Source organism: Parambassis ranga, chromosome 1 (assembly GCF_900634625.1).
Source record: "Parambassis ranga chromosome 1, fParRan2.1, whole genome shotgun sequence".
Lineage (NCBI taxonomy): Eukaryota > Metazoa > Chordata > Actinopteri > Ambassidae > Parambassis > Parambassis ranga.
The window spans coordinates 8,980,049-9,006,199 of record NC_041022.1 but is presented as its reverse complement, the minus strand read 5'-3'; the positions used below and the strand labels follow the sequence as shown (position 1 = coordinate 9,006,199).

At 40.1% G+C, this 26,151-nt stretch overlaps 2 protein-coding genes across 4 annotated transcripts; both read right to left on the bottom strand.

The window, feature by feature from the left end:
* Window positions 1-7,560: 7,560 nt before the first annotated feature.
* On the bottom strand, window positions 7,561-15,005 carry xpnpep1 (X-prolyl aminopeptidase (aminopeptidase P) 1, soluble). 2 transcript variants are annotated; one of them, XM_028400993.1, is made up of 20 exons: window positions 14,872-15,005; window positions 13,684-13,808; window positions 13,353-13,416; window positions 12,932-13,036; window positions 12,643-12,735; window positions 12,344-12,487; window positions 11,868-11,963; window positions 11,228-11,309; window positions 10,582-10,792; window positions 10,269-10,358; window positions 10,131-10,181; window positions 9,951-10,009; window positions 9,766-9,843; window positions 9,610-9,681; window positions 9,450-9,510; window positions 9,290-9,359; window positions 8,956-9,129; window positions 8,277-8,353; window positions 8,064-8,162; window positions 7,561-7,837 (listed from the first exon to the last, which is right to left on the bottom strand). In XM_028400993.1, exons 2-20 carry the CDS (start codon window positions 13,798-13,800, stop codon window positions 7,718-7,720), a joined length of 1,863 nt encoding a protein of 620 aa, XP_028256794.1. In that variant the 5' UTR covers window positions 13,801-13,808; window positions 14,872-15,005; the 3' UTR covers window positions 7,561-7,717. The 2 variants fall into 2 exon arrangements, with proteins under 2 accessions (XP_028256794.1, XP_028256783.1); XM_028400982.1 differs by lacking the exon at window positions 14,872-15,005 and adding an exon at window positions 14,032-14,158.
* A 636-nt stretch (window positions 15,006-15,641) lies between these two features.
* On the bottom strand, window positions 15,642-25,086 carry cusr (Copper-only SOD repeat protein). 2 transcript variants are annotated; one of them, XM_028400865.1, is made up of 10 exons: window positions 24,859-25,086; window positions 21,239-23,318; window positions 20,759-20,858; window positions 19,720-19,797; window positions 19,516-19,614; window positions 18,694-18,826; window positions 18,451-18,565; window positions 17,393-17,517; window positions 16,497-16,577; window positions 15,642-16,194 (listed from the first exon to the last, which is right to left on the bottom strand). In XM_028400865.1, the coding sequence occupies exons 1-10, from the start codon at window positions 24,914-24,916 to the stop codon at window positions 16,103-16,105; spliced, it is 2,961 nt and encodes a 986-aa protein (XP_028256666.1). In that variant the 5' UTR covers window positions 24,917-25,086; the 3' UTR covers window positions 15,642-16,102. The 2 variants fall into 2 exon arrangements, with proteins under 2 accessions (XP_028256666.1, XP_028256674.1); XM_028400873.1 differs by lacking the exons at window positions 15,642-16,194; window positions 16,497-16,577; window positions 17,393-17,517 and adding exons at window positions 17,931-18,003; window positions 18,141-18,150; window positions 18,204-18,242.
* Window positions 25,087-26,151: the final 1,065 nt, after the last annotated feature.

Below are 26,151 nucleotides of genomic sequence, written 5' to 3'. Positions count from 1 at the left end.
ACACACCAAGATAAATAGATATGTGATGGGCTTTTGTTCAGATAACAGAATTGACTCACAGGGACACGCAGAGTCTACGCAGTGCCCAGTTCTCTATCAGACATGTGCACAAAAAGGAAACCACAACCTGTTTGTAAAGCCGGGAGCTGCGAAGAGATCACATTAACACTTTGTTTGTCCAGATAAACTCATTAACCTGTCACCTCCTGAAAAAAGGAGGTGCCTTTATAAATATCCAGAGGGCTTCTTGTGCCACCATGTAGACCTAAATACAGACAAAAGCACATCCCTGCAGTTTTAGGGGCAAAACTTACTAAAACTGGATTTTGCCGTGCATGTTTGTTTTGTTTTGTTTTTCAGAATTCTGACGATCCTGCAGTGACCTTTGACCTCCATCTGTTAAACTGACAGGATATATTTATAATGTGATTGTTGTTTTTTGAGGCTGATGTAGCACAGCAGAGAAACAGCAGGTGGTCCAAGTTCATGGGAAACTCTCCTGCTGCTGCTCATTTTAAATGTGGTCAAATCAAAGTAATTGACATAATGTGATGAGGCATCACATGAATAGAGTAATCTTTGAATAAACACTTTGCCTTTCTCATCTGTTGTGGGTGGTCGAACGGCTATTAAGCTTCCCTCTGAATAAATTGAAGAGGTGGATCGTTGATGACTTTTATGGAACGCTGCACTTAGTGCTTAGTGAACGTGGACTACTGCAGTAAATGTTCTTGTGCTCTACTTTTATTCCAAAGAGTTCTTACTTCACCATCTGATTTTAATGTCTAGCCAGCAGAGCACACTTTTGTATTCAGTCAGCTATAAAAACGGATGCTGTATGTTACATTGCTGTCTTCAAACTGAGGGGTCATAGCTCTACTATACATTCAGAAGCTGAAGTTTTGCCCTTAGACTATGAACTTGTAGCTAAAAGTTAGTAGCTAAAAGAAGTTACTTGCAAACATGTTTCTCAGCATGTTTCCCTCAGCTCTTCTTTCCACTTGTCTCCTAGAATTGATGCTTTACAAATATTGGCTGACTTCTGCTTTCCCTTTGACACCAACTACTTAAATTCATTCACTCAAAAGTCTTAATTGAAACAAATATCCTGTCATGTTTGGACTTATTTCCCCTGTAAAAGAAGACACTGAATCTGCTCAGAGATTCTGTATACCAACAGCTACCATTAATACACATACAGAGTCTCTATGGCCTGTTTGCCAAACGGTACTTACTACTGGCAAGCAGAAGATCAGGCCTGGATATTCTCAGCAATGCAGACAGCTGCTGATATCCAGCCAACTGTACAACAGGCTTGGAGGGGGGGGGGGGGGGGGGGGGGGGGGGGTGCAGGCTGTCTTTCTCAGTAACAGTGAATTATGAGAGTTTAATTTGGCAATTTCTCATGATTGCAGTGATAGAAATGAAATAATAATCATTTAAAGGCATTCCCATGGCCAAGAGGACACAAACAGGTGCTCTCCTGTTACAGTAATCATTTTGATTTAAGAGCATAATGTGACAAACATACTGGTTCATATGATACTGCAAGTCTTTTCATATTGCAGAACAACTTTATTAAGCTGAGTTACTGCATAAACCTTTGACCATACCAGGAGACTTGGGGGCAGCAAGTGGAGCCCCCACATGATATTGTTAGACATTAAAAGATTATGTACTGTTTTATGACCAAATCATATTCTTTTCTTTTTTTTTTTTATAAATAGGAAAATAAATAATGGGGAGTAAATCTCTGCTGTAAATCCTTAGGTCAGTGCTGGGAGACCCCGAAGCTTAAACAGGCTGGATTAATGCTCCATGCTACAGCGCACAGAGAACCTTTAGTTCAGGTATCTTCTATTCATTATAGCATCTGTGTTCGCAGATGTTTGGTAAATAAAGTGAGCTTATCTTTGCTCAGTTTCCTGTGTTGTACAGTAAGGGGGTCCAGGGTCAGACAGGGTGAAGGAAGTAGCACATTAGCATGTTTTATGGGTCGCGCACCATGTATGAGCTTCCTTCTGACACGTGGTACCCCTAGCGTCCACAGAGGACCACAGTATCCTGTGTTCAGTGCTAACCGGACAGGGCAGTGATGACAGCAAAAATCAGTAAATCACACCTCTGAATGCAGTGGAAGCTCCTCTGTGTGATGTTATAAATTCAACATGGCAGGTTCTTTGGTTTCCTCAGTGCCAAAACAGGTTTCAGGTTCATGCTGTCAAGAGGAGAGATTATTTTAACATCCATAACAGTAAGAAATCTGGTGTCAAATTCACCTTCCCATCTGGCAGGAAAGTGTTTCCTTTGTTTTAGGAATGGTCAAAAAGTATTTTGAGGACAGATTGTTGGATGGTCTGCACTTCAGAAAGTATTTCAGAGTATTTCTCCAGTTGTCCATCAGTTGTCCTTGTAATAATAAATTCAATAATAAATTCAGTGTAAATCTTTTTCATATCTTCTTTGAATGATATTCTATTAACAATAGGTCTTTCACAGTGTACAGAAGTCACCATAATATAAAATCAGAGAAGCAAAAAAAAAAAAAAAAAAAAAAGACCATGATACAGCTTTATTGTATTAAAGTGTACCTCCACAAGTTTAACTGACAAGTGTAATAAATCAAGGCAGGACCTTCCCACTGAACCACATCAGAACAAATGGATCACACCAGAACACTAATTCCCCACCAGCCTCTGTATAAACACACAGAGGGCGGAGGGAGCGGAGCGGACCGCAGAGCAAGGAGGGGTGAGAGCACGGGTGAGGAGGGATAGTCAGGAATTCACTGGAGAGAGTGGGGAGGGTTTTTAGTGAAGATTATAGGTGGGGTGATTGATTGACTTTATGAGTTAAAGAAAAATATGAAATGGAAAGAATTCCATTGAAAACCCTCAGTGGATCCACAGTGTAAAAGCATTCTTCTGGTCAAACCCAGATTTTATGAGGACAAAATCAATTACTTTAAAAAGACCAGATTACAAAACCTTTCAAAATAAATCTCATTTAAGAGCAAGTATGAGATAACAGAGGATCAGGAGGGAAAAAAAGAGGAGGAAGAGGGTGAGAAAATGAGAAGAAGTGAAGAATCTCACCTGCTCAGTCTGTGAGCTGCTAAAAGCTCATTGTAAATGCAGATGCTGGCTGATAAGAGATCTCTGAGTGTGTCTGGGAGAGTAAAGTCATGAGCAGTGAGCTAACGTTGATTAGTGAGGTGCGGCTAGTGGATAGGCTGCGGAAATGTGAGTGAGAATTAACAGTGACATTAAATATTTTACCCAACGTGTTTCCTAAAGCTGACACCCTGTCAGACACGTTCCCTCCTCGGTGCTTCGTTTCTGTCCTCCCCTAAATGCTGCTGCCAGACGTGTGAGGCCGGGTATTAACACAAAGGATAACACGGAATGCTCCATGTCTCCCTGCATGCTTTTAAACCATTTGTGTGTGTTCATGCATTTATTTCTATTTCCGTTTTTATTTATGTTCATTTATCTTTTTGATATTATTTTGGGGTTAATCTAGCTCACTGCACTGCATAATAAAGTCAAGTCACTGTTTGTTCAGTATGTCATCACACTAGCAATATTATTAATGATAATAATATTATTGTAAGATCTATGGTAAGATAAAATCCTACCAGGTGTCAAGCTTCTCTTATCAGAATCATAAAGTTTGCACATGTGTGAGCCAGAGCTCACCTTAATGAAACATTACAAATGTGACAAGTAAGGGTTTGGTCATCCTCTTCATTGTAACTATGGCTTTATGCCCTGTGCTGGTCCATAAACATTATGCTCTAAAGACAATCTGCATGGAGGGAGCTGACAAACCTGTTCAAACTGATGCATTTAAGTACATTATTATCACCTTCTACAGAACAGATAGGTCCAAGAGTTTAAATAGAGGGAACTGGACTGATAGCATTTTTTTTTAACTTATTAACATTTAACATTGCTGATTAGATTTGTGTTTTTTCCCCACAGAGACAAAGGGACAAAAGGCCAGAAGTTCAAACTGGACTTTATTTTAATTAGAAAATAATTTCTAAGTTCAAAAAGCAAAACCAGATAATCTCTTTTGATTGACTCAACATTCTTTGTTTGAGATTTTCCCAGCACTTGGTCAAACACATTAAACTATTATCAAACTGTTTTCATCTCCTCCTCCTGCATAATACAGATGCAGTATCTATGAATAACAGTCAACAGCTCAGAAACATCTAGATAGACTTAGTAAAATGGTTTGATTAGAGCAAACAAAGCTGATAAAATTTGTGCACAATACTCTTGGTAACCCATAGTAAACAAGAAAAAAAGGCAGTCATTAAGCAGTCATTTCCTCCACGGGGTTAATATTTATAGTTTAGGGTGAAAGTGGGAAACACTCAGCTGGAATATTTCTGGTCTTATTCCCATGGTTGCTGCCTCAGACAGTGCTGGTTTATACATGCTGCCCTGCTCAAATAAACCATACCAACTTAATGCCACCCACATGAACCCCTAAATCAAAACAGCCTCCATGTAACCCTGCAGAGGATGGATGTGAAAACTACCGACGTTTAGGAGACTCATAAACAGATATTCCAGCCTCGCTGTCACGCCTTATTTCCTAATCAGTCAAACTAACTTTGTTTTTCTTCTACTGCACACTGACTCAAGTATAAATGCCACAGCTGTCACTCAACACCAAGACTGATGCATATCACAGAGATACACTCGGCTGAGACTGAGGCACAGACATGCAGGCAAGAGTGACACCTGGTGGATTTTCTGGTTAAAAGTAGGCATTATTAGTTCTGTTTGATGGCATTATAATAAAAGGAATCACGATGTTCTAATATATAACTAATATATATCATAATTAAAAACAGATGGATGTCAAGAGTAAAAAACAGGATAGAAAAGATATCAAAAGAACATCCCCAAAATCTCTGTATTAAATCACAAAACATCAAAATACATGTTTTTACTTTCATAAAAGTCACTATATGAGTATTGTTTGGTGTTTATTACACTCAGTGATGCATTTATAGTAAAAGCAGCCACACAAAAATGTTCCATGACATGGTTTTGTGCTTCTTCTTGTTGGTTCTGTTTCCTCTTTTATTTTGGTAGGTTGTTTCATGGTTTGTTTCACTTCCTGTTCTTTCGATCATCACACAGTTTACCTGTGTTTCATCACCCTCACCCTGTGCATTTAGTCTGTGTCCTTCTTTTGTGCTGCTTATATAACTCACCTAAAATCCAAGTAACTTATATCTCTGTTGTGTAAGATGTCTGTGGTTCAGTGATAACTAACTTCATTTATATTTTACTGACATGTTAGGGCAGGCTGAAAGTAGATTTCCACAAACGTCACTCTCTAAAAACCTGTTTGAAAAAGATGTAAGTGCTCATCTTGTCAAACGGGGAAACAAATGCCCCCATTTTAATTAGACGCTTGACTAATTGCATGATATCTCCCATGGTGCTGCGTGGTGAATTGAAGCATAAGGAGAATGCTGTCTTTGTTGTCTTTTTTTTTTGGGCTGGCCTTGGCTCTGACAGCTTTTTGGAACCACTGGCCCATGGATCCTGACAGTTTGTGAATAATTGGTCGTATGGTTTATGATTTGTTTCACTTTGCACCAACACACAAAGCAAACAAAGATGAAGATGTGTCAGAAAATTGGACTATTGCAACTTGTTAGATAGGCTCAAATCTCATTGACTTTAAAAGCTAAGGTGCATTTTACAGTTACAAAACACCCTCTTTACATTGAGCAGCTGTAGATACCTCTGTATTTTCAGTGGTGGAAGTATATGCACTGCTTTTGGGTCACCGCTCAGCATTTATAACAAATAGCATAAAAGGCCCAACATCCTCCCTCCTCTCCTCCTCCTCTTCCTCAGCGTTCCACCCCCAGAAAAAAAAAGCTGAACAGAATAATGAACAGTAAACAAGGGGAGCAGCAGAGAGGAAGATGAAGTGGGGTGTCCAAGTTGAACTGACAAAAGAGGAGGGGGGCCGTCTCCATGGTGATTGAGTCAAGCTGTTTGAGTCACATGGCCCAAAACCAGCGAGAAGAGGCTTGAAGCTCAGCCTTCAGTTCATGTTTTGGATGCCAATGGCAGCAACATGAGTGGAGCGCTGCAGGCGGAGGGCCTCCATCTGAACAGGACCGCCGCTTTGGGACTGCAAGATGAGGAGACCAACACAGCTCTGTTTGGTGCGTAACACTGATTCGTGTTATTTGTAATGTCGTTGTAGAACTTGTTGTGAAGTATTTTTACATTGCTGCATTGAAACTTTCACTGTGAGTGCTTCATTGTCTCCTGTGTTTCCCAGAGTTCAGAGTGTTTAACATCGTCATTATTTCCCTGGCCTTGTGTGTCCTCACTATCACTGGCTTGTACTGCATCACTGTCTGCTACAACCGCAGGAGGTGAGGGTCAGATACCATCAGTAGAGTGCAGTGGAAAGTAAAGTGTTGTATTGTTCAGTGCAAATACTGCTTCTTTCCTCACCAGGCAGACAAAGAGAGCTCACGTATATGAGAGCGCAGTGACCAGAGATGAGCCAGCTGACCCCGTGTCTGTGAAAGCAGTGAAAAGGTCGACCAGCTTCATCAATCCTCTCGCCTTCTTCAAGAAACCAGAGGCAGCAAAGGACAACTCCAAGATTTATTACATCTACACCAACCCGCTGCCTGTAGGGTTAAAGGAGGATGAGGAGGAAGGGGGCAAAAAAGCAAGCCGGGGCCCACAGGAGGAAAACACACTGTCACAAGCTCTGTCATTTCAGGATTATGCCAGCGACCCCAACAGTGGCATCATCCTGGACCCTCCAATATTCTACATGCAGCTTTAGAGGGAGTGTTTGTCACAAGGTTAGCTAGAGATACTCATTTTGAGTCTGAATGGCATGAGGTTTGATTTTGGATTTGTAAATTAGACTTTGAATTGTTATTGAAAGCATTACCCAGCCTGCAAGCACGGCTCATGTGGCCCAGAGTCGACATTACAAACTGTGGATATTAGTTTTTTTAAAGTTTGACCAATCAGAATGTATTGGCTGATAGTACAAGAATGAGCATGTAATAGTAGTCATGGAGATGTGCAGCAGCACAGATTAAAGGCTCAGAAAGCAGTGCATCAACTTTCAATGGTGGATGAAAGACTTACTTTGAAAGGTGCTAAATCAAGTACAGCATAAAAGCTACTAATTCTAGAAAGCCCAAATAACATTGTATATGTATGCACGAAGGATGGCAACATTGACCTTGCCGTTTCTCACCATGAGTTATTAAATAAACCTTGCTCACTGCTTGGTATGGTGCCCGGCGGTGGCTCAGACCTGTGTCATGTGTCTGCAGAAATTAGGCACACTGGAGCTAACATAAAGTTAGTGTAGCTGTTCCTCATTGGATTGCACTTAAAATAAATGAGAGGTGAGCTTCCTTAGTGACTTGGGGCAGATTGGTAAATACAAAATATCTGACTATACCTCCCAAAGTTAACAATGTTATGTAGCATCTGTCTATAAGACCCACTAAAAATATGAAAGCACTTTTTGATTTTTTTAATGATCTTTATTAAAACTGCAGATGTGAGGTGCTTTACAAAAGAAGCGTTATGTGAGACACAGCGAAAGATGTGGGAAAAATACAAACGATTATCACTGCAGGGAACTCGGCAGTACTCCTGGCAAAATGATTGGCTTGCACAAGAGTCCGTCTTCAGACGATTGGTTGGGTCTCTCTGATCAGCCACTCCAACCCCTCCTTTCTGCCCTGCCTTTCCAGCTCTGCTCCAACCACCTCCCGGCACTTCCTGTGGTACTCGTTCACCCAATCCCGCTGTGGGAGACAGGAAAGAGGGTCAAGACCCATAAACCCATGAAGAGGCTGTGTTTAAGCAGTACTTCATGAAACAAAGGACCAGCTAGGAATATTACTAAAGTTAAATGGATAGTTTTTCCTAACAATGTTAGAATGAACTGTATTCACATTTTAAAATAAACACATTTCTTGAGAGGTGATTTTTCTTTATTTAAAATGTTGAACATTTTTGTATATCGCCTACCTCCTTCTGAGTCAGTAGCTCTGTGTTCATCATTTTGACTTGGATAGGAACCAGAGTGAGTGCTTCAAATGTCAGACTACCTCTGTTTCTGTAGTTGTACTGCGCACACACAGACACACAAGACAAGAGCAAAACAAAGATTTTAAATTTAAAAACACATCTAATACTGTAAACAACATCTCACTTTAATGAGTGCCTATTGTTTTTACTTACTTTGGGCTGCGCAGGTACAACAAGGACCACATTTTCAATACGAATACCAAAAGATCCATCTTCATAGTAGCCAGGTTCTAAAAAACAAGAGAAAGCAGGCACACCTGAGCTTTGGTGGAAATACATGATTGTGCAAACTCTGTAAAACCCTTATAGAATGTCATGAAGCTATTTCTTTTACCAGAGGAGCACCTTTCCTAGCACTAACCTAAGCTACAGTCATGTTTAAAAGTTACAGTACAATTGCTCTGTAAAAATAGAATTAAAAAATCGTATTATTGTAGTGGGTCTTTTTATTTGGTCCATTCTTTTTCACAGCAACACTTTAGTTCATTGAGGTTTTGGGGCATTTGCTTAAGCACAGTCCTTTTAAGGTCATGCCACTACAAATCAATTGGGTTAAGTTGTGGACCTCGACCAGGCCATTCCAAAACATGATTTTTGTATTTTTTAGCCACTCTGATGTAGATTTGCTGCTGTGCTTTGGATCTTTGTTCTGCTGCATGACCTAGTTTGGTCCTAGCAACTGGCTTCAACTCACCTTCTTAACTCTTATGGAAGCAGTAAGGGGCTACTTAGTATTGGCTGCATGTTTGTTTTTTCCTCTTTGGTCTTTAGTTTTGCTAACATTTACCTGTCCATTTTACAATACTCCTCTACTCTGCTTTTCCTTTCTTACCGTCACTGACAATCATGCCGGCCTCCAGAGGTTCATCAGCAAAGGTTTTGTAACTGATGCCACAGGGCCCCTCGTGGACATTGAGGAAGCAACCAACACCATGACCTGTCCCATGAAGGTAGTCCAGTCCCGACTCCCACAGGGCTGCACGGGCAAATGAATCTAGGAGGTGGCCTAGTAACAAAATAGAGGTTTAGTGGTAGAGATCACACTGTGGTAGACATACAGAAAACACTGTAATTTCTTGTAATGTAAATGTAATGTAAATATAAAACGTATGCAGTATTATTAGCAACATATTGTTTTATCTAGGGATAGAAGTAGAGAACAACACCTTTTGTTCCATTGGGGAAAATGGCAGCACTGACAGCTATGTGTCCCTTCAATACATAGGTAAAGCATTCCTAGAGAAAAGACACACAATACAAACATTCAAAAAAATTACCAGAACTACATTATTAGACCAATTTTTATAAAATATTTCACAAATTTACCTTCTCAAAAGCAGATGGTGTTCCGAAGTGCACTGTACGTGTGACGTCTGTGGTTCCATCACTGCCAAAACAAGAAAATAGATCCAGATATAAGAAAAGCCCTAAAGTAATCTGGAAAGGGAGCCTAAATAATATTGCTGTATATCATAATTTTGCTGACATGTATTGAGCTCCAGAGTCAATCAGGTAAACTTCATTTGTAGTGAGGGTTCTGTTGGTTTCAGGCAGTGGTCTATGAGAAGCAGAAACATGTCAAACATAGAAACGATGACAAATATGCACAACATGTATGTGTGTGTTTCATTTGTTAACTGACCTGTAATGTATAATTGCTCCATTTGGACCAACACTGGATATTGTGGGAAAACTGAGGCCAACAAAATCCTTCTGTTGACTTAAAAAAGACAAAAGCAAGACAGATTTAATTCACTTCAATGTCCAGAAGAGGGGGCTATAGCTCCAGATGGTTGATGGTTAAAAAAAAAAAAAAAAGACAGCCACCTCCTCAATTCCTCAGCCTTATCAGCAGCAGAGATCTCTGTCACGATGCCTTTTGGTATCTGTAAACACAATAAGCAATCATTTAATTAAAACTGGCAGCACCAACCTTTGCCTGATTTTATTAAAAATGCATTGGACGATTGCAAAAAGATGTAGTTCCCCTCAATAAAATGAAAATACCTCCTTTTCCAACCAAGCAAAGAGTTCACAAAGAGCAACTGCATCCTTGATCTGTTGGTAAACAGACATTAGATGTACACTGGAGTTCTCTTTTCATAAGGTAATACGATGTGCATGTCAGAGTTCAAAGATTCTTACATGAGCCATTTTCATGCCTTGAATCTCAGTGGTGTTCTTCACAGCCTTGGAGAGGCACAGTGGAGTGTAGGGGATCGGAGTCCTGTGGGACTGAAAATACAGATACAGTTTAAAAACTGGCAGATTTGTGCTTTTCTGTTTTGCAGAAAACAGCACAATCATGTGATCTGAAACTACAATAGGTGTCAGATGATGACATCTGATAGACAGCCAAAACACAATCTAGTTATTGTTGTATTCTGATAGTATCAACAAAGCTAAACAACCGTGTTCACAAGGTTAACTTCTGGTATGTACGGCCATGTTCTCTCACCTTGGGGATGACCTGTGTGAGAGCACAACTAGCTTTGTCACAGATCCACACTTTGTCCTTGGGGCCAAGTGCAGCACAGATGGCCTGCAGCTCGGTGTAGACTGACTCATATGGGAACGTCTGAATGCTGAGCTCAGGCTTGCTGGGGGAGTCTAGCTGCAGATGGGCTCTTAATGCAGGGTCTGACAGACGCTTTAGGTCCACAAAGAGCCTGCAGAGAGTGAAGGAGTTGTGGAGTAAGAACAGCAGATGTGTAAAGAGGAATCCAGAGGATTTAATAATAGTCTGTGTTGAAATATTTGACAGAATACTGTGCATTGTTCAGTTATTTCTAATTTTTAATAGCATCTTGTAAATGAAAACACATTAAACAAAACTGGACTTTAGAGTGTCACCCTTTGCTTCTGTAAGATTTTAAGTATTGCAACTCACTGTAATGTTTATGTTTAGGTTTTCAGGATTTCTAAGAACATATTTATTTATCCATTTTCTTAACCCACTCTGTCCTGTACTACATGGTCACGGGAGTGCTGTTACCTATCCCAGCTGCAATCAGGTGAGAGGCAGGGTACACCCTGGACAGGTCTAACGAGTAATAATTCATCAAACCTGTATGCTGCTGCTCAATCATGCATTATGACATCACCTTATTGTGTTCATCCCCACGATGGTATACGCAAAGAAAACTGGGTTGTACTCGATGTCTGCACCACGGAGGTTGAAAAGCCCTGAGAAAAGAAATAGTTACATTAAAGTTCATTTAATATTTGAGAATTAATTTTGGTCTGATTTATCTACAGTGTATGTCTCATCTGAATCCTCAGTACAGACTGGCTGGTGTGAAATATCAGCATTATTATTAAACGGTCACTCATCCTTTGTTGATCCCTGAGCGAATCCCCTTCAATTAAATCTGCTTATTGGAGCCGTCTCGTCTAAATGCTACCTGATGACAATCATCATCAGCATTACTCTAATTAACAAACTCTCAGACACAAACAATCAGAAACAAGGGCTCATTAGGAGCCAGTGAACGAGGTACTCAAACAGACAGCTATAGGGACACCCGTGTATCCCTGGGTCCTTGGATCGTGATCATGTATCAAAACTGGCTTATGTAACAGCAGGGATGCTGGCTACAGCTGCTGAATATATTAAACATGGATATCTCAGACTAAATAGGCAGCAACAAGTCTGCTTTGTTCACTTCAGCTGTACTACTAATAACTTAATTGTGCTAACCTGTTTGAAAGTTTAAGAAAAAAAATAACATCCAACACACTTACATGCAATTTCATCCAGTGCTGTGGCAACAAACCAGGTAATTTTTCTCTCTGTCATCTTGGCTCGCAGTGTGTTGATCTTGTCTTGCCAGGAAATACCTACATACAGACAGCACCAACATGGTATGTTAATGAAACACTCAAACTTCTACGTAATAGTTGCTGCAATTTCCAAAACTTTTGGAGAAGATAACAGAAGATATTCTTCTCTTGCTCTTATGAAGCAGTGGTCCAGATGGAATCCGTTTCTGTTAAACAAACTCTAACAGGTTATTTAAAAAATAAAGCGGCAAAAATGCCAAATACTGCAGTTCTTCCAGTGGTTTACTAGGGATAGCTACAGAAGCCAGTCATAAAAAAATGAAAATGTTCATCCCATAGCAATGAGCTCTAAAACCTCTATCCATAAATGTATGGGTGAGGTTGCAATAGATGCATCCTTCTATATACATACAGTAAATACAGTAAGGGACCCTTACCAGTGTATTCTAATCCCAGGGTGCGGAGCTGTGTGCTGGGTCTTTCTGGACGGTCGGCCCACACTGCATCAATCAGGTTATCCTGCACAGCCACCAGCGAGTGGCCAGCGCTGATCAGAGCCTTTGACATGTTCTTCCACTGGTCTACAATAGCAAAAAAATTTGTCAGATGTGACCTAAACATGCATGAAAGGTGTCAATCTTATTCCACATTGTGAACACCTGTGAAACACACCCTAAGAATTTGGTTAGCACATTAGCACACTGTTCCATATAAATCTCCCTGGTACTTAACCCACCAGCAGCAATGATCCAAGGATCCACACCGACTCGTGAGTTCTCTGGCAGGATGCTGATCAGCCAGTCCTCCTGAGAGGGTGTCTCCTTCAGTCCTATGTAAAAACACAGATGCGCATGAAGCCTCAGGTGATATAAAACTTTGATTCATTTATTATCTTCAGTACCTTGACCAACAATAAATCTTGCACTTGCACACCACATATAAGTACTAAAAAACACCCTGTTAGGTTTGATCAATGAGACAATGTTACTACTTGAAAGTACAACTAAAAAAATGTAGGACATTACCCATCTTCATGAGGGTCCAGTTGTTGTCCATCTGCTGTGAGGCCTGCAGGAAGTATCGCCCATCGGTCCACATTGCAGCATGCTGCTCTGTGACAATGGCTGTACCTGTAATACACACAAAACACATCCTGCATTCCCAAACACAAACACTCAGGTTTGTATTATGAAATAATATTTGAGAATGTAATAAAAAAGCAGGTTATTTATTGTCTTAAATGACAAAAATGAAATTGTGCTGAAGTCAGGATGCAGTCTGATTACAGAAGTAGGCTGCCCTGCTTCAAAGTGCACTTTCTATGACATGATAAAAATCAAATGTTATCTACAGGAATGAATGATATGAATAATAATTTACTGTGAACAGATCAACAAAACGGAGCGGGAACAAGGTCTTACTTTGTATCACACAAGTAACACATACCTGCAGAGCCATTGAATCCACAAATAAATTCACGCCTGCAGTCGCATGGTGCGATGTATTCACTCTAAAAGACACAGGGACACAGAGAGAGAGAGAAGGGAGGGATTCGCTTCATTAACAATCAGCGTGAAGTGGTCATCCACCTGTCAGACATTTTAAATGCCACCCTCGTTGCCCTTCTCACATCATGTCTTGACCAAGGGGAGAGGGAAAAAAAGGAGGAGCAGCAAGCAAAAGAGCTCAAATTAATTCCAAAGGTCAGACGAGGCGTGTGAGACACACACAGAGTAAAATACGCAGCGCTGCTCTCCTGTGTTTCTCATATGTTTACCTGGTGTGCATCTCCAGATGGGACAATGTAGGCCTGTATGGGCTCAGAGAAGTATTTACAGTTCCTCATAGCATGGCGAAGCTGCCTGAGCAGCTCTCCTGTGATCTTTGGAGACATGGCTGTGCCTGTAAGGAAAGAAATGACATATTTCCAAAAGATAATTATGTTCAAATATTAATATCAATATATTGAATATTGAAGGATTCTGAAGATGAGACTACAGACTGCCAAGGCTTCCAAAAACAGGTGTCAAACATGAATCAAAAGGCACTCAAACATGCTGCCGCTCAGCAGTGTTAAAGTAAAATAAATAATCCAGCTAATCTGCACTTCTAATCCATAGATTACCTGACTCCTGGGAAGCCATATTGACTTTAGATGACTGGAGCTGGACAGTGACTGACTGTCTATAGCCTACCTAATGATTTTACGTGGAGCTCAAAGTCACAGTCCACACATGGATCTTTAACCTGCTGTAATAATCTGATTATGCAACTCTCACGGAAGCCACGGTTAAATATTAAAAGTGATTACACTCAGCATCTCTGTGACTCATTTTCGCTGCATTAACAACACAAAGACCAATAGATCCTGTGCATCACTGTCCACGTCCATGTTTCCATAAACCGACCAATCACGTTAAAGTGTTCTACATCGATGAGCTCTCCGATTGGCTGAACGCTCCGCATGCGATTGTTGTTTACAAGTTGGCATTAGATGAATCAGTAGTGTTAAGTATCGAACATACTAGCTACCTATCTGAACACAATAAAATTTAACTATAATACCTCATATTCTGGGGCAAGAAAAACCGCAGATCCTGTCGATCAAGTGCGGCTACACTCAGGCGTCACTTTTATGAGTATAACATGCAATTTTTCATTCTGTGAGGCGCCGTTAAATTTAGTAGTGGGTGTGGTATCACGCTGGTGGGATATTTGTTAAGTTAGCTAGCTAAATTACCCAGCGCTGCAGCCTAAACTAAGCGCTCGTCTCCCGGCTTTGATAATGGACACCAGACGCAGTCGTGGGATGAACCGACGGTTCTTCTCATTTGAAAACAGTCAACATCCCCTCTGTGCTCGCTCTCTGCGCCGCGGGGGGAGACGAAACATTAGCTTCCCCAAACAGCCGCTAGCTCAAGCTAAAGTCCCCCCACATGCACCCAGTGGAATGCTGAATACACACCCGGTGGTTTCGCCTCGGAAATGTGACTCTTGGATTAAAAAATCGAAGCGCCTTTTTTTTTAACCAGCTCGGACCTTGTGTTAATTTACAAAACAGGAGGCTGCCATTTCGTTGATGACGTTGCTCATCACGTGACTGCAGTTTCCTCCAGTAGACGCAGAGGGATCCAGACTCGCCTCTTCCTCTGTGAATAAATTATACACTGTATACAAAAACATAATAAATAAGGCTAAATATCCATTTATTACGGTAAATTTAATGTGGAGTTTACTCAGGCCAACATTACGTGGACCCAAGAGGCTGACAATGGAGTAAACGGCATCAGGAAAGTCAGGAAACATAAAGAATATACCAATAAATAATACAAATAGAGGATTAGCCCAATTAAAATGTATGTATTTATTGTTATTAAACAGTAAATCACATATTTTTTCTTTGTTTTTTGTTGTTTTGTCCCTATTATTATTGTTGTTGTTACTACACATATGTGGCACTTTTCTTTCAATATATGTGTCCATGTAGATTTTTTTTCCTTACCAAAAATGTTTAGTGCTTTTAGATCTAGTGCGTCATAGGTCTTTTATAAGCTATTAATTAGTCAGGCAATAAGCACTGAAGCAGTTCCTTAATGTGGGCCTGAATGTTAATACATTGATGTCCATATGCATCCCTGGTCCAGACTTGATGAACTAAAGCATTAAACAAAATTGGATTAATTATGAGTGTGTAAGTAATTGATAGGATGTTCAAATTGGGTATTCTTTAAATTTGTACCAAATATGTCTGCTGCTCACATTTTTCATGTGCTGACGTGCCTACAATTTTAGTCTAAAGACAGTAATCCACATGAACACAATTTGTACAAATATTATTGTATTTTATTCACAAATGTTCAAATATTTATACAAAATTTCACACGAAAAAAAATGTCTGGAGGTCTGGAAAACAGTAACTTCACCCAGCCCAGATGAACAGAAGAAGCCAGAAGAACAACCAATACATGTTGTGTAAAAAAAGGAACTTCCTATAAAAACCTACACCGAATCCCTAAAGAGGTGAATAAAAAAAGTTATATTTTTTATTGGCTGAGAAAAGACACAAGTTGTCATTATTGGCTTGATGACCATCATATCATTTGGTGGGTTACATTCCATAAACATATTCACAATTTTTTAAAAAATGAGGGTCCATGTATCTCCACTGGTACACAAGGTGCTGCTGAATCTTTGAACTATAGATAAGTTATAGATGGCAGCAGGCTGGTGGCAGCAAACATCAACCCAAGGAGGAAGCTGCCTGGCACCAGAGGCGGGCCTGTATTTCCTGAGTGTATCAAGGCAGAAAGATGACTTCAGATTATTAAAGGTTTGAGAGCAAAAAAAAAAGGCAAATTCAAGTTTTCAATGTTAAAATCACTATAAGCGATTTTGCTCAGATTATATGTAGCATATGTAGAACCACTTAACATTATTGTCAATGATTTGTGAGAGATGGTTGCATCAATCTGGTGTCCATTTTTAATTATGTCTTTTTATAATTCTGTGAGACACTTTGAATTTCCCATTCTATTCTATTCTATTCTAAGAATCAGTTACAGCTGTGACTACAGTATGGAGAGTACTTACTGGTGCATGAGTCAGACTCTTTGTACAAGCCCATTTTCCCACTGGTTTTGATAGACTTCATCAGTTCTGTGCTGACGTCCCCTTTAGGAAACAAGACAACGTGGTGATGTTTAGAAATATGGATTTACTGATGTGTTGCATTTCATAATTACTGTGGCTGCATGCACATGCCTTTGCAGACATAATTAGTCAAACGATTACACACTAGAAAGACCGCAGACTGCAAATATGAATTCAGTCAAACAGTTTTCACAAAACAGATGAAGACATTCTCCCTTACACACAATCGCAGTGGAGCAGCACCCATGGGAGTTATTGCAATAGTAAACTCTTCATCCTTTGGGAGGCTTCTTAGGGTTATAAATGCCTGTCCTGTGCTATAGTGTGTGAAACCTCTCTACAGATGCTTCTCTGTTTCCTCCACTGGGACAAAAAATGAGACACGCAGACGCTCAACTCAAGCGTCAGGTTACTGAGCAATTTTTCAGGATTTCTAAAGATTTTCAATGCCCGTAATTGTTCATTGTCCCAATGTTCTGACACTCTGTTTGATGCTTGGTCCTTCTGTGGAAGGCTGAGGCTCTGTGGCTGATGCATTTCTTGGCTTGAATACACATTAACCTGTATATGACCTTCTCTTTGCTGAATCATTGAGGTTTCAGAGGCAGTGTGAAAAAAAAAACTCTTGAATTAAGAAACTTTTAGAGGTGAGATGGGCCAACACAAGCTTAGAGGATTACATTACTTAACCAAAGTAAATGCTGCCTACTTAAACTGAGTTGCAAGAGTGTAGGAGATTAAGCCTGTAAACTGTGACAACACCTGTGCTAAGAATTTGAACCATTTATAGAGGAATTAATATTAACTTCAAATGGAATTATTACTTTCTGTCTTACCAGATACCATGAAGTTGACTTGTTGGCACGTTCCACTAGCTGTAGACATGGGAGAGTCTGGCAGGATGGTGATTCTTGCTGCTTGCATCTGCAGGACGTCTGCAACCCTTGTGCGGAAGTCAAATCTGGACATAAAGGAATAAAATCTTTACCTTTTCTTAATATGGATATTAAATAAAACTACATACAAAAACAAACAAAAATAGAAATTACTGAGAGTCAGTATGTAGTAAGATTAGTAGAACAGGATCCAGAACTTCTTCTGAATTGTCCAGCAGGCTTTCTGTGTGTGTGTGTGTCAGTTCAGGCAGAGACAATACATTCTTATAAATCCACTGTGTGACATTTTCTATCTCTTTTGAATGCTAGCTAAAAATATGAATTGAAACAAAATCCAGATGTCATTGTTGTTTTGAGGTATATGTTTCCCCAAATACAAGTTTGCCCTGTTTTGGTTCTCACTTCCTGTTTTACTGTTACTTACTGTTTTACCCTTTTATCTTTCACAGTTCGTCTATTTGCTCTTGTGTTACTAGTGTTCAAAGTGGCTGTGGTCAGGCCCTTTTTCAGCGGTTTCTCTGTGTTCTTCTTTTCTGGTTGGTTTCATTTTAGTTTTCGTCTGTTCTGTTTGTATTTTGTTTCTAAAGTAGATTTTTCTTTTTTTCTGTTATTTTTTCAATAAAGCTCTTCTTTTTGTTAAATCTGTATTTTTTCACGTCAGTATTTGCATCCTCCCTGAACAGAAACATAACACCAGATCAAAGTATTTTTTTTACCTTTACACTAAACTTCCTGCATTGGAAAAAAGTCAAATTGTAACACTGGACTGAATGTGGACTTTCTCACTGCACTGAAATTACAGAAAAACCCAATCAAATAAACCTAAGATGACATGTACACCAATTGAAAACACATACACTGTCAGTTCTCACAATGTAACTGTAATATTTCCAGGAACCTTAAAAGGTGACGGATCTGACTGGGTTATGCGTAAACATGCACCAAACTCATGCTATTTAGTGTTAAATTGTAGTAGTGTGCGTCTTCGTTCTGCTCACCGGCTGAATGAAGACACACGGGGAAAGATTTGCTCTGCTGATGGGGATCCTGGGAGGATACTGGCACATGCAATGGTGTTGGTTCCATTCTTCAGCACTACAGATCTGTGGACAACTAAAAAAACAGAGAAAAAAATAATATAGCCTACCTTCTTTATGTTATTACAGTAAACAAAGTTGATTTATTTGGGGGTAGATGTCCTAAACGTTTGCTAAATCTCTACATATTTTCATTGATTTCACCTGTGTTGTCTCCAGAGAGCTGGATGATGCTGTCAGTGAAGAGCTGCCTCTCAGTCAGGCTGACTGGGCCTTGTCTTGCAAACACCTCACCCACCACGCAGCTCAGAGGGCTTTCTAATGAACAGTTGGAGCTCTGAAAGAAGAATAGAAAGAGGGAAGTTCATGTGATTACAGCAAGCACAAACTGGTACAATAGCTGGTAGATGGTAAAGTTGTTTGATGGATTCTATTGTAAGAAAATACACAAAATACACATCCTCTTCTACAATGTTGTAAAGTCTTCCTCTTTAGTGAGGAACTAAATGAATAAATTGACATGTTGGCAATCTTTTGAAAAAAGGAAGATACATGTCCAGCCCCAGTAAAAAAAAAACCAAAAACATTCTGTCTGCTACCATGCACATACCACTATATGATTATTATATAACTTGATTTCAATTTGGTTTCACTGATGTTGCATTTGGTAAAGCTGTTTTCAAAAACTCAATACTGTAATCTGTTGGGTATAATAAGCTATTATTATTATTATTTCGTCTCCTCCTTGCTTGTTCAAAGATGATCTAAAAATAGACCGTACTTAGCTAAACTTGAAATACAAGCAGTGGTGTAGGACATGTGTCTTATTTCTTCATGTAGTTTAAGTCGTGTATTCATGCTTAGTGTCCTTGAAATGCCCAAAATATTGCAATATAATAATAATAATAATAATAATAATTTGTCCCAACATAGTGTAGTAACATTCTCTCTTTTCTTTCTTTATTTTCTTTAATAATCTTTGATTGTCTGTTTCTCTTCGATAATCATATCAATACATCCTCTTACCAGTGACGTCATGTTGAAAGGATTGAATGTGTCTCCGACTTTGGTGCAATCACTGTTGCTGGTGCCCACACGGTTGGTTGAGATGAACAAGGATGCTGTCTGCAGACAGGCATAAAAATACTCATGAAAAACATTTTCTTAAATATGTGCACACATTCTCCCTGATGCTCAGCTGTAGACATGTGTAGCTCAGATGAGGCTTACAGTTTGACCTGAAGATGAATGAAGATCCACCTCAAGGGTAACGTCACTGCTGCTGCCATCAGGGAACATCTGCTGGCTCTAGGAGAGAGAAAAATGTTGTTTAATTTCTATTGCACATACTGCAACTCGCTATTCATTTGTGGGTGCATACACAGTTATTTTATGTAAAAGTCTTGCACTTTTTAAAAGTAGAAGATTGTGCTGAGTGACAGCAGTTATTGCTTCACTATCCTGTTCTCCTTCATAAAAGAGTCTCCGCAGAGGTATTACACGCTCTCGTCCATAGATGCCGTGCAGGGCTCAGTATGGGGCCTCTGGAGGGCAGCTGACAGAGACAGCTGTTCCTTTGGTGAGGTTCCTAGTTCAGGAAGGAGAGCCGGCATGTTCCCTTACCCAGCAAACGGATGCTAAGCTAAGCTAACAAGCTCGGCCCATCCTTGCATAGCTGCCTGTTACAAGCTGGCATAATGAATTCGCTGTGTGTCCAAAGCAGCAGAAATACTCTGTCATGTTTTTGTGGCAGCTTGGCTCTGTATAAGTTACAAAGAAATATTTCAGCATCTCACTGGCTAAAGGGAATAATTTGATTGTTCATGTTAACATTTATTTCATAGCCTGCGTATATATTGTTTAACTTTACATGATGATTCCTGATGTTTTTGAAATGAGGAAACCCTTTTAATCCACTTCCTGCAATGCTCTCTATCAAACTGGCTTTGTTGTGTTGCTCTGTGTGTTAATACATTCACACATTGCTGCTTCAAACACACCATCTCCCACATCAGCATATGTATGACTGCAAATTGAAAAATGGTCTAGAAAGTCATTGGTGTAAAAGATGTCATTTTACCCGGAAGCTATGCAGCCTGAGTGTTACAAAGGATGTAACAGAAGTATATAAATCTTTGAAAGGATGATGGCTACCTTTACCTGAGTGCTAATAAACATTGCAAGTGTTTTCTCACAAAGCAAGAGGGGTCACTGTAGGTGTATGGTTTCTTCAAATAAGAATTAAGGCATTAACCTTTGTGGTTCTCACCATTTTGACTGTTCCAGTTACTGCACCACTGAAAGTAGCGCTGGCATAAGTCCATTGTCCATCTGCATTTTTGTCAGCTAAAATGTTGGCACACTGCATTCTGTAGAGAAAACATATACAAGCATGAGCCAAACAGGTCCAGAAGCCCGGAGGGTGGAGCAGGAATTTCACAATTTTCTGCTGAATCATGATACGACAAAATATGAGGAAGACTTTATGCTATTCTCCACCGCATTTCCTCAATAAACCGGTACAGTCTATTTATGTGCCAGAACACTTGAATGTTAACTTTTGTTGTTTTCATATGATGTCGAATGCTTCCTCTTTGTTGAAACAAATACCATGAAACCGTAGCTAATCATTTGTTCTTTATTAAAATGAGCCTGTGGTAGTCTCATATCATCTTTTCTCTTTTTTTTACAGTTAGTCATTGCTGTCATTGTTTCTTAAACCAAAATTTAAATGCATACAGACTCTCACCTTGATCCATTGGTGTAGTGGATCACCACGGACCTCCCAACTATGCTGTAGGGTCCTGTCAGTGGCATGGCAGGGTCCATGTATACTGCCTCTAAGCTGTTTGTGTTGTTCAGCATTCCAAACTTCCCACTGATATCTCCAATCTCATACCGGTCCACAGTGCCTGTTCCAGGTGAGGGGGAGTTTGTAACGTTCCAGCCTAGAGGATTGTGGTGGCCCTGGATGTTTGCGTTTGAGCATGGATCCACGCTGCCAGGTTTGACGGGCAATACGTGAACATGGTAACCCCCTGCTAATGAGTTTAAGTTGCTTAGGGAAACGCTTATTGTTGTGGGGCCTTGAGGGACAGCCTGGGAGAACTGCACCTGGCTGCTAGATGCTCCTAAACCAAACCAGGGGCCTAACCTAGCTTTAGGAACCCTCACCATTGTAACGTTGGCACAAGCAACCCTTGGCCCCCCTTTGTCTTTTTGATGGATGACCACTGAACGACCAATTATGCCCAACCCTTGCACCCAGGAAGTGACATCAGTGAAGAAGTTTTTGCCTTCCACTCCTCCTACCCTGGTGCCAAGATTAATGGTACTGTGTTTGCTTGAAAGATCTCCCACCTCACAAGAAAACGGACCAGCTGGACGACAGTGGAGGGCATAGCTGCTGTCTCCTGTGCTGATGTTAAAGGGGTTCCAGTGACCTTCTGTGGTGCTGCAGCGGTTTTCATCATCATTCCTCTCTGAGCTAATAGGGAAGTTATGAACATGCCAGTTGTGGTTCTGGGTTGCTGTCATTGTGGGATTTCCATATGACAGATCCATGAAGATGGATACGTCAGACAAAGGGCTGTTCACAAGCTGGGTGAACCAGATCTCACCAACCACCGGGCTCTGAAATATGGCTCTGCCTACAATTACTTCACCAAGATAGCTGATGCTGCCACAAACATATCTGGTCCCGTTTGTTTTGTGAATCACAACTGAGCGACCAATGATGCTGTTTTGTCCAAACAGAGGGAGGTTAAAGTCTGTGAACACCGCATCCACCACATTTTTGTTTGCAAGGGACATGTGCTTGGCACTAAGGTCACCAATCTCGTACTTGTCATGTGTTGACCCAGGGCCTTTTGGATATGCTGGGTCACTTGTTTGGAGTGCAAATGGATTCCAGTGGCCACCAACATTATCATTTGTACACTGGCTTGATAAACTGACTGGAGGGACAGGAAACATGTGGACATGATATGGTCCAACTTGGCTCTGCTGTAAGTTAGTCAGGTTCACTGTCAACTCTGTCGCGTCAAAAGGGGAAGCCTGACGAAAGCTGAAGTATCCTTTGATCCCTTTCATGTTTATGACAGCGCTCACCTGTTTCTCTGCTAGATTATAAATCTGAGCACACTTGTAACTTGACTCTAGTCTGAAGAGAAGAAACCGAGTTAGGTTGTTGAAGCTGGGGAGGTCCAGGCGAGACTTCTGAGGTTGCAAAGGGATTCCGACTTCTACAACGCCCAGCTCGGTCAATGCTGATGGATCTAAGCTTCCTAATAGAACACTGCAGCTTGCGGCGGTGCTTGTGGATCCAAAGAGAGTGATGTTGGTTTGAGAGGCATTTACCTGACCAATTGTCATTAGGTCTGCAAGAAGCCTGGGGTTGGTATGCGCATTGTTGAGACGGATATAAACATTGCCCGCAATAGACTCAGTGAACCTGGCCTGATAGGTCAAGAGCGTCTGACCTCGACTTACGACTGTGCATACTTTGGTACCGTTACATGTCTGCAGAGATAAGGACAAGTCATCCAGGTTTGATCTTTGTTTGAAGAAGAACGTCATGTTAATGGCGGCATCTGAAGCAGGGTTGGCTGTGAAGGTGAAAACACTGGAGCCGATATTTGCTTCAGAGCAGGGCTCAGCAAAGTGGCCGTACATGACAGGGAACTTGGTGAGGGATACGTTAACTGAACCACAGGATCCAGCGCCAGACACGTTAACAGTGGCTGTCCTGGAGTCAGAGTCAAACCATACATTCCCAGTGACTCCTCCCATGTTTAAAGGTGCCAGAAACTGAACACAGGAAATTGGATCTGAAAAGAACAATGGTATTCTGTGTGACCACAATATCGGCACACATTACACAACAATTTGTTGTCATTTAAATTTCCTTGTATTTAATTGATAAATGTTGCATTACAGTTTTGTAGATATTCTTAAGATTTGTTTTTGGAAACTTTAGGTTTTTTCACAGAAAACACATAAACCCAGATAAATAGATCTCTAACAACTAAAATAGTTTGAGCAATTCTCAACCTTATGCAATTCTCCTTAAGGAATGTTTCCAGTCAGCGTCCAATAAGGTTTTTGCCTCTTAACTCTTTCTGCACTATAGAGACTTCATGTTTCTTAAGTTGAGAATTGGATAATGTTGTACTGTAGTATTACACTATTACAAGTCACACTTAAGTATTGTCATTTTGATCAGCTCTGTTTATTTTATTTTACTTGCTATGCCTCTTATATGTAAGGCTGACTCCTTTTGACTTTTTTTCCTCCCCTGGTTCAACAAAAGCTTCATTTAATCTGATTTGCTGAAGTTTCTAATTAAGTTAATGTTAGATGCTCACATGTCACTGAGGAAAAACTAAACAAATCACTGAGGGGTAGACTGAGTTTGAATCTTGTAAAACTTTTGTCTAACTGATAAATATGTGAAGAAATTAGCGTTGTTAAGAAACTGAGACCGACAAAGTTCATAGAAGTTCTTAAAAGTGAAACCTTAAGTATGGAAAATGTATTTTGTGTATGTTTAAACAGCTGTATTTCAGAAAGTGGATTGTTGAAGCAAAGTACACAAATTAAAAACTATTTCCACATTAACATTTTTTTTTATTTTATTTTGTATAACTTTTGTATTTCAGGTCTGTTCGACATAGTTCAGATACAGTAGAATAAAGTGTATGCACCTTTTTCTGTTGTTCAAGCTGTATGACATTTGAAGTGAGAGTGAAAATGCTACTTTCATAATGGGATGTGGAGAGTTCCATTTCAGTTCTATTTTAAAAACAACTCTTATTTATAACTATAAGGTTAGAATTCTTTAGAACAATAGTGTTAATGATATAAATAATATAGAAAATTTACATTTAGAAAGAATTTCTGCTAAAGCTAAAATAATCTTTAATTTAAGAAAATTTCCTGTAATACATGATAATGATTGCTAGTAAGCTGCTTGATCCAGGGGTGATTCATGATCAGCTGAATAGAACATGTCAGGCACCCACAACATTCTTACAAACATCTCTCATCTCACACTTTTTCTCTAGACAGGATTGTCAATACAACTTGTAACTAATGCATGACTCAAAACAAGTTAAACATTATAAGAAATGATAAACAGTTTTTAAACTTGCTGTGCACTATTGATTCAAAAACTCTACATGTTCTCCTTTCATCTTAGTAAAACAGAGTAAACACTCTTAATTATATGAAATGAAACCCTGCACATACTCTATCCATGCAGCCATCTAACATTGGATTCCTCAATGCATACATTATCTACAGTCTCACACGCATGGGTTAGTTGTAGAAGTGAAAGGTGAAATGTAAGAAGAAGAAAAGAATACTCACCAAGTAAAATAAACATCAGGGCAGCTGGGAGAAGGCACATGTTGGCAGATGTGTGCATGACACAGCAAACAGAAAATGTGTTACTACGATCAAAAAGTTCACTCTAGTCTAAATCCTAAAATTAAGGAGTAGGTAAAAGAGATGAGAACAATGACAGCAGCCTGTTGACGACGCTGTGCTTTTCAAACGTGTGTGCAGCCTCCCTTGTGCTTCTGTTTTTCAGTCCTATCTGTGTCAGCCTGTGATTGGCCAGTAGGGCGACTGTGTGTCTCATGTATAGAGTGCAGGGGAGGGAGGAAGAAGATTTGGCAGCCTGGTTGGAGGTGGCCCTGTCCTTGCCATGTGGTCAGGGTTGGCTTGAAAAAAAAAATACAGGTGGAAGAACTTGTTGATCATAGTTTTTCGTAAATGCACTGTACCAAAGCAAAGGTGGAGGTTTTTATTTGAATTTGAATATGAGAAATGTGTTCCATCCATTTTATTAACCTGCTTTGTCCTGTGAGGTCACAGGGGGCTGTCTTGTCCTGGACAGTCACAGAGACAAACAGCCAGTCACACTATTTTAGACTTTTTCTTCCTCTTCCCCCTCTAGACACTATTCCTCAGCTGTCCTTGTGACAAAGCTAAGGGGGGAAAAAGGAATGGTAGAAAATAGTAACCTGACCTAAGAATAGCAGTCTAAAGGCCCATCATTTTGAGCAGTTTGTGGTGGACCATGTAGCTATTCACTCATATTGGAGGGCCTGTGAAGTAGCTAAGGTCCTTCATTTGGCTTCACTGATTGCAGCAGGAGTCTAAATCTTGATGTGACTGTGTCTGCTGCACCCACACACACACACACACACAGATCCACAGACATGGATGCAGAAAATAGACAATGACGGCTAAATATAGGTCAAATATAAACAGAGCAGAGACATCACAGTTGTAGTAGATGAATTTATTAATGAGGTTATCTTCTCCACATCACTTCACAGTGAGGTGTGCAATAAAAATACCGGTAACTGTTTATTTTTTAAGTGTGCAGGAAATCTGATAACACTGTCTTTACCATAATAGGACAGGATCTGCAGGCTTAACACTCAGATCACAATCAGTGTCAACATTTTATTATAAGAAGATAATAATCCACACAAGCAAGATGCCAGTTTTATGGACTTTAACACTTAGGCATGCAGAACCGTGGCCCTCTGGCACCATTCAGTCATGTATTCCCCAGCATAAAACATAATCTAGGCTACATTAGGAAATGTAACCTTTTTATTAAGCATACTGACACCTCTAAAAACATGT